The following is a 9164-nucleotide window of genomic DNA, read 5'->3' on the forward strand; positions in this document are numbered from 1 at the left end:
TCTAATATCACCAAAAATATTTGAGATAGCTTTACATTATACTACATTGTAACATTTAGTAAGTTAGTTTTGAGAGGGAAACATTAATATTTTAATAAAAGTAAGAATTAATTTTATTCCTCACCTTTACATTAATATGACTAATAAGCCATGATTCTATTTTGAATAAGAAATATTGCTAAAGGATTTTTACATAGGTGAGATATTGAGGTGATAATGGTTAAATATTAAATACATTTCCTCAAAATCACAATGTTCTAACATATTTCTCTTTATTCTTCTATACTTTGTATGTCAAAAGCTATGGGTTTGTCACATTCATTTCTTTATAGATAACAAGTAAAATATACAGAACTGTTTAAAAAAAAAATATATTATGACTGATTGTAGTTTTGTAGTTACCAATTATAACATTAAATATAAAAAGATATTTCTATTTCAAAAATAATTAAAAGGAATGTAAAGATGAAATGGTTTGATTATTAAAACTAAATATATAATGTTCTGTGGAAATTATCAGTCTTGTTTATTTTAACACAACTTCTCATATTTGATATGTTTGTGTGACACAGACAACATTGCAGTAATTTCCTATTGGATGAGAGAGATTTTCTATATTTCTTTCAATATTGAAAGTGAGGCTGATAGCTTTTTTCTTTGTTCATCATACACACAATTGTGTGTGTGTGTGTGGAGGACATAGAGTTGTAACTAGCACACACCAGCATCTGGCTAACATCTCACCTCCCACTACATACAGCAACTGTCACACTATTATATCAGCAGTTACACAGGAACAGCAGCAGCAGCTGCAGTAACACAGGAACACTACTACAACAGCAGCAGTACCACTATAATACCACTACAGCAGCAGCAGCAGCAGTTGGAGTGGAACACTACAGCAGGATACACATCATCCATCACACACAACTACAGTGAAGGATTAAACAATGCAGGTAAGTCTCCCCCTCTTTCTCTTTATTATCTTTTCATATTCATTATAACATTTATATTATTTGTGTTTCTTAATGAAAGACAGGGTAAGGATAATATCTAAAATGTCTGCCATGTTGTATATATACAGGGACTGGGACAGTGGAGGATCGAGAGATCTAGCCATGACTTCCACCATTAACAACATCTGTAGTAGTCATTGTAATACAATTACTTCAAACTGCATTACGTCTTTTAATATCAAAATCACATAAGATAACATTATAGAAGAGATATGAAACTATATATATTGCTGTGATATCTCTTATATATATTGGCTTAATATAGTCCAAATTGATATATATATATATATATATATATGCATATATATATGTGGTGTATGTGTGTGTATTATTTAACTGTCAAAACATTGATTATAGCCAATAATACTGGGTGTTGATAATGTATGTCAATATTGTTTATGTTTTGCCATAATAATTCACTAAAGTTTTAATGACTTCTTACAAATCACTAATATCCTTTATATATAAATATATATATATATATATATATATCCATTATGTATTCCTTTGTGCATAATAAGGAAAGAATGTTCCTCATAACCATCATCATCCTCATTATCATTACAATGGATGATAAATATAATCTTGTCTAGCTTTCTTATTCAAAATGTTTTGTGTGAAATATAAACTCATTTTGGGGAGGGTCATTTTTTTTTGTGCCTTATAATGTAACACACTCACCGGTAAAATTTCCACTTTTTTCTTATTTTTATTTTGTTATCATGATGATCCATAAGAGAGTTTTATTGAAACAATCCTGTTGTTCATCTGTTCCTCTCGTTTGCAGTTTAAGTGAAGAGATAATGGCTGCAGTCATGTTGTCTATGAGAAGTCTAATTGTAATTGTTCTGGTATCTTCTCTGACTGCCTCAGTTTCTTTATCTATCCTTTTGTCTACCTCCAATATGTTTACTTCGTCCACCCAGTGTTGTTACCTATCCAGAAGAATAGAGACATGTCTTTTGCCTCTGAAAAGTTTAACTGAGGCTCACCTTTCTCTCTCCTCTTCTACATATACATCGACTGGCTGCATCTCTACAATCTCTCCAGACCTACCTTTTATTATCTCAGTCTTCCTGTTGGCAGCCCTGGAGGGATTTGCCTGATAAGAAAAGGAAGAAGATTCCTATTTTGGGCTGGGTTGTTGTTTGAAATTTCTGTTCTGTATTTAAAAGGAAGTGTGCATTCAATAGAAGACAGTTATGGAGTTTTTCTCCTGTGGTCAGATGTTTCCATCTAATGACTCCGTCACTGTGCATAACATTAATATTACAAGTGTTAGTTCTATCTATGCAATGAAAGTTTTATATAATATTGGCAACCATCATAATTTTCACATAGTTCTGTTGGCTGGATACTCTTCCTATGATCATCCATTTCACAGTATGTACTAGCTGCATTTTATCATGCCACCATTGCTAAACAGGCTTCTGTCAAGACCAAGCTGCCCCTCTGCCTTCTGTGAGGTTTTCTCAGAGTTATTTTTCTCCTGGATGGCTTTACTTTGCTACAGCTTTCAGAGTCAACATCTCTTCAGAGTATGGGATTTTTTGAAGTAACTGTTCTCTTAGATAGATTGCATTTATTGCAGCTTGTAGGGCATATGTCTCCTCTGTGTAGACTTTAACTCAGAATCTATAATACTGCTAGATGTGCTCACAAGGTATCCAACAAAAATTAATCATAGCTCTCAGTATATTGTAGCAGATAGAGGAGAAAGAGGGTAGAGAAAAGAAACAAGAACATATATAAGGGAGAGAGAGAGAAGAAAGTGCAAAACTAAGACGGAGAGAGATGTATGGTGGAATATGAGAGAGACAGAGACAGTGATGAAGGAGAATATCATATAAATAGAAGTGATGATACAGAAATACATATAAGGGGGTTTTGCTTTGTTTCTTATTAGACTGAACTCAAATAAAGGACTCTGGAACCTTGAAATAGTAATTAAAACACTATAGAATCCTTAAAAAGTCTTTGATGCTCCCTTGTCACTTGGAGCATTTATGTTATTTACAGGCATTATTTATAGGGACATGCCATTTTCGGACATAGAATCTTACAACAAAAGACCTTGTTCACAACTGAGTCACAGGGGTGTGTTCAATCAAGGTACACATCATTATTTTGATTCTTACTGTTTTGCTTGCTTGTAATATATATATGTGTGCCTGAAGGTGTTTATATTGGTGTGTGTGCGTGTGTGTGTGTGTGTTGAGGAATGGAGCTTGGCTTCATATTTCTACAGAGAAGTATTACACACACTTCTATAAATATAATGATGTGTTTTGCATTACATTTATTCTTTCAACCAGAAATAGAATCATTAACAGTGGTATCAATTAAAATTTTAATATACAGCTACAGTGTGGATTAAATTCTTATACATCCAAGTTTAATTAAACATTTGTTATGAAGTATCGCAGTGTAACTTGAAGACTCTCAGATGTTTACTCAACATCCTTGGTTACTTTAATAGTAAGCCATTGTAAGTAGCAAGCAGCCAGAGCCATCAGCACATCAGGTAAAATGCTTTGAGGCATTTCATCCAGCTTCACATTCTGAGGTTGATTTACCTTTTATCCTTTCAGGGTCAGTCAAATAAATATCAGTTGAGCACTGGGGTCAATGTATGCAAATTAACACTTCCCCCAAAATTGCTAGCCTTGTGCCATAAATTGAAATCAATATCAAGCCATTGTCTCTTTCTAAGTACTCTCTGAATAGTAAATTATGAAACTTGTCATGCCAAAATATTCTAAATGCAATTCTAAACACAGAAAGGTTGCTGCCTTTTTCCAAAGAAGCGGCATCATCTATATATTGTGAGTTAGCTTGTTAGATTAAAAGAAACATTTTGAATTATTTAGAGCACATGAAAAGACATACAAACAATAATCATTTATATAATGTTTATTATAACTTCGAATGAACTTATTTTATTGTACTTAATGTTTAAATATTTGTTGTCTTTTCTAGCAATTTCTCCTGCTGAAATGTGATGAAGAATTCCAGACATGACAGCATATATTGGTCTACTGTGTCTTCTACCTTTACTGATCACCCTTGTACTGTCCATAGATATTACATACCATGTCAAAGAAGAAGGCAGACCTCACACCTATATAGGAGACATTGCTGTTGACTCCAACTTATCACACCCTCTCACACATCAACAACACACTCTTATTACATTTACACAACTACAAAGGACAGTCGAGAGTGGTTCTCACTTATTTAATGTCACCAACTCAGGAAAACTATACACTACTCAAACACTGGATGCTGAGTCTCTGTGTACATACAACAAGGAATGTTCCAGAATAGTTAAAGTCGCAGTGAGGAAAGAAGAAGCATTTATGAAAATTCTCAAAATAAAAATATTAATAGAAGACATCAATGACCATTCACCAGAATTTCCACAAAATGAAGTTGAAATTGAATTTTCTGAAAGTGATAGTAAAGGAACTAGAATCTCTCTTCTGAATGCCATTGATGAAGATATTTCCATAAAAAATTCACAAATTACATATATGATTGAGAAAAGAAAGAGAGAACCCTTTTCTCTCTCTGTCACAAAACGTGATGGTATTTTTATACCTGAACTAATTCTAGATGACAAATTAGACAGGGAAATAAAAGATTCATATATGTTGACCCTTGAAGCCAAAGATGGAGGGAACCCACCCAAAACAGCTACACTCAAGGTACATATATTTGTGACAGATGTCAATGATAACATTCCTGTATTTCCTCAGAAACTTTACAACATTTCTATCAATAATTCACATCAAAGACATTTACCAATTCTTTCTTTAAAAGCCACAGATCAAGATTCTGGACAAAATGGAAAGGTTTCATATTATTTCAACCATAAAACATCTCGAAATATCCAGAAATATTTTGTATTAAATAAGAAAACTGGGGATTTATTTTTACATGATAATTTTCAGTTTAGTAAAAAGCAGTCTTATAAATTATTTATTGAAGCAAGAGATGGAGGCAAGCAACCCAAAAAATCTGTTGCAGCAGTTCAGATTCACGTAGTCAATAACCAAAATAATGCACCATTGATAAATATAGATTTTGTATCTCCTTTAACTGAGAGTTCCGCAGCAGTTTCAGAAGCAAGTAAAATTGGTAGTTTTATAGCTTATGTTATGGTCACTGACACTGATAGTGGACCTAATGGTGAGGTTATCTGTGATTTAAAACATGATAAATTTAAACTTGCCAAAATAGATTCTAAAGAATATAAAATGATTGTTAAGGGTCATCTTGACAGAGAAATAAGGGACCACTATAAAGTATCTATTATGTGTCATGACATGGGGTCACCTCAACTAGAAAGTAAAAAATATTTCTCTGTCAAAGTAACTGATGTCAATGATGTAGAACCACATTTTACCAAAGAGACATTCCAATTCCTCACCTATGAAAACCAGAAAGTTGACTTCCCTATTGGCTTCATCAATGCTACAGACCCTGATCTTGGAGATGGAGGCCAACTTACATATTCTATCATCAATGATAACAACAATGATAACATTCCTTTCCAACTGACAAAATATGGATTTGTTTCTACATCACAATCAATAGATCGAGAAATGAAAGACATCTATAAGTTCAAGGTTTTAGTGAAAGATAATGGAACACCTTCTCTCAATGACACTGCCAATATTGTTATTGAGATTCTAGATAAAAATGATAATGCTCCGTATTTTACGTTTCCTAATAATGACCCTTACAATCTAGATGTCCACTACCATCCACACAGTAAGAAGGACATCACTATTCTGAAAGCATCTGACAAAGACACTGGAAACAATGCTTTCCTCACATATGGAATACTGAGATCCAATGATAAAAACCTGTTTACAGTGAACTCACACACTGGTGTGTTATCTTTCTCTCGCGCAGTTTACCAAAATGATGCAGGAACATATGAGCTGCAGTTTATAGTGAAAGACGGTGGTACTCCAGTTCAATCAGCAACAACTGCTATCATACTAACACTGTTTGTTAGTAATGATACATCTCCAATGTTGACTGCTGTGCCATTCCAGTCTGGTCACGACCTGAATATGACTTGGGTAATTATCATTGTAGCAGCAGCTGTAATACTATCTGTGGCTATTGTAGTGTCCATAACACTGTGTGTTTTCAGATGTATTAATCACACAAATAACTCACCCACAACAGCAGAGAATCCCAACTTTCTCTCTCAGACTGAGATGAGACAATTACTGTATCAGACTAACAATCCTGTTGCAATAACGAGAAATGCAGAAGAGATATTTAACCGAAATCTTCAGACAATAAAATCTAAAAGTCAGTTTTTTCTGGAGATGGAACAGACACCAGATGAATGGAAATTCTCAACAACACAAAGGAGACTTCCACCTGTGCCTCAGGTAAATATATTTGAAGAAATGCAATAATATTTCTACACATTTTAAAAGCATGCCTTTCTTGTCTTTTATCAGGAACATTCTAGATTACAAATGTTAACATTTCTTGTATTTAACATTATTCCCTCTACTTTGTGTTCTAATCAACAGAGATGTGATTCAATCCATAGTCAAGAACGTCGCACCAGTTCCATCATGTCTTACAACAGTGACACCTTAACATCCCAAAAGGACAGAGAAGCTAGCAAGAGTAATGGCAAGACTAAACCATATGATGAGATACCTGCAGAACCAGGTAACTTTTATCAAAACATAACATATAAATGTAATTGCCTTTATTACTGTAGGACAATATATAATGTTATGCTTAGTGTAATACAAGATCAATGTTTCTATCTTTATATATTGGAGTTGTTATATTGAAATGTAATTTGTGTGTGTGTATTTGATATTTTACAGAATATACCAATGACAATCCAGTGGCAGCCACAATACTAAAGGGACAACAAATACAAGATACGTATCTACAGCCAACATAGTAGATGTTCCATGACTATTGTTAAATGATTCTCTCACACACCAAATCTTATACAATACTTTATATTCATATAAAAATATCAACTCTATGTTTCTTTCACACATCACACATAAAGGGCTTTACAGTGGCATCTATTATGACCCCTAATTTGCAGCACTGATACATGAAACACTACGAACAACCTATTCTGCATTACCAACGTTCATTATTACAAAATAGTTGTTTTCCTCTCAGTCGTAGTATATACATTTCACTAAACATACACAACTTAATCTGAGTCATTCTCAGAAGTTTAGTTATAGAATTTTAGTTTGATATGAATTCTACCATTTAACATTATCATACTCACTTTTACCATTGTTTTATTTTATTTGCATTTCGTCTTTTGTTCATACCATTTTATGTTTTATGTTCAATGTATTTTAAATTTTATTCATCAATACCAGCATTAATGGATAAGTGTTGATTCCCACAACATTCAATAAAGTGTTGTCACCTATATTGTTAATATACTAAACTTACCGACATATTTATATAGTTTTTTTAAGTATTAAGATTTAAATGTTATATATTTTATGAAATATGACATAAAACATATCAGAATATCATGTGTCTTTTTAAAATGGAAATAGTTTTGCTTCTCCTAATTTACTTTGTTTATAGTTTGACTAATCATGTAAACTTCTTAAATAATTATGTTTGATGACTTACCATGAAATCAATTTGTTTCTAATAGAAATCTCGAATATGTATTCTTATAGTCAAGTTAATAATAACCCATCAAATATTAAGAAATATAAGTATATATAAATCTTATTTCCGAACATTAAATATATAATGTAGTGTTTTTATTAAATAGAAGAAGTAATGCTGCTTGTGTCATTAATATGACTTCTGTTGTTTGATGTGTTTGTGTGACACAGACATCATTGCAGTAATTTCCTATTGGATGAGAGAGATTTTCTATATTTCTTTCAATATTGAAAGTGAGGCTGATAGCTTTTTTCTTTGTTCATCATACACACAATTGTGTGTGTGTGTGTGTGTGGAGGACATAGAGTTGTAACTAGCACACACCAGCATCTGGCTAACATCTCACCTCCCACTACATACAGCAACTGTCACACTATTATATCAGCAGTTACACAGGAACAGCAGCAGCAGCTGCAGTAACACAGGAACACTACTACAACAGCAGCAGTACCACTATAATACCACTACAGCAGCAGCAGCAGCAGTTGGAGTGGAACACTACAGCAGGATACACATCATCCATCACACACAACTACAGTGAAGGATTAAACAATGCAGGTAAGTCTCTCTCTCTTTCTCTTTATTATCTTTTCATATTCATTATAACATTTATATTATTTGTGTTTCTAATGAAAGACAGGGAAAGGATAATATCTAAAATGTCTGCCATGTTGTATATATACAGGGACTGGGACAGTGGAGGATCGAGAGATCTAGCCATCACTTCCACCATTGGCAACAACAAAATTTGCAGTAGACATTGTAATACAATTACTTTAATCTGGATTACACCTTTTAATGTCAGAATCACATAAGACAACATTATACAAAGGATATTAAACTATATATCTTATATAGAATTGTTTAATATAGTCCAAACTGATATATGTGTGTGCGTGTATGTGTGTGTGTGCATTTATTTAACTATCAAAAAACATTGATTATAGCCAATAAGACGGTGTTAATAATTTATGAATTCTAACATTAGTAATATCCCTATATATATATATATATATCCATTATATATTCCTTCGTGCATAATAAGTAAAGAATGTTCCTCATCACCATCATCATCCTCATTATCATTACAATGGATGATAAATATAATCTTGTCTAGCTTTCTTATTCAAAATATTTTGTGTGAAATACAAACTTATTTTGTTATCATGATGATCCATAAGAGAGTTTTATTGAAACAATCCTGTTGTTCATCTGTTCCTCTCGTTTGCAGTTTAAGTGAAGAGATAATGGCTGCAGTCATGTTGTCTATGAGAAGTCTAATTGTAATTGTTCTGGTATCTTCTCTGACTGCCTCAGTTTCTTTATCTATCCTTTTGTCTACCTCCAATATGTTTACTTCGTCCACCCAGTGTTGTTACCTATCCAGAAGAATATAGACTGTTTTGCTTGCCTGTAATATATATGTGTGCCTGAAGGTGTTTATAT

The 9164-nt window shown here is 32.9% G+C and overlaps 1 protein-coding gene across 1 annotated transcript; it reads left to right on the forward strand.

Moving 5' to 3' along the window:
* Positions 1-563: 563 nt before the first annotated feature.
* LOC118766124 (protocadherin beta-15-like) lies at positions 564-7135 on the forward strand. The gene is made up of 5 exons (XM_036509399.1): positions 564-956; positions 3996-4870; positions 4970-6430; positions 6578-6722; positions 6887-7135. The coding sequence occupies exons 2-5, from the start codon at positions 4034-4036 to the stop codon at positions 6964-6966; spliced, it is 2523 nt and encodes an 840-aa protein (XP_036365292.1). The 5' UTR covers positions 564-956; positions 3996-4033; the 3' UTR covers positions 6967-7135.
* The last annotated feature ends 2029 nt before the right edge of the window (positions 7136-9164 follow it).

The sequence above is a fragment of the Octopus sinensis genome, linkage group LG14 (assembly GCF_006345805.1).
Source record: "Octopus sinensis linkage group LG14, ASM634580v1, whole genome shotgun sequence".
Classification (NCBI taxonomy): domain Eukaryota; kingdom Metazoa; phylum Mollusca; class Cephalopoda; order Octopoda; family Octopodidae; genus Octopus; species Octopus sinensis.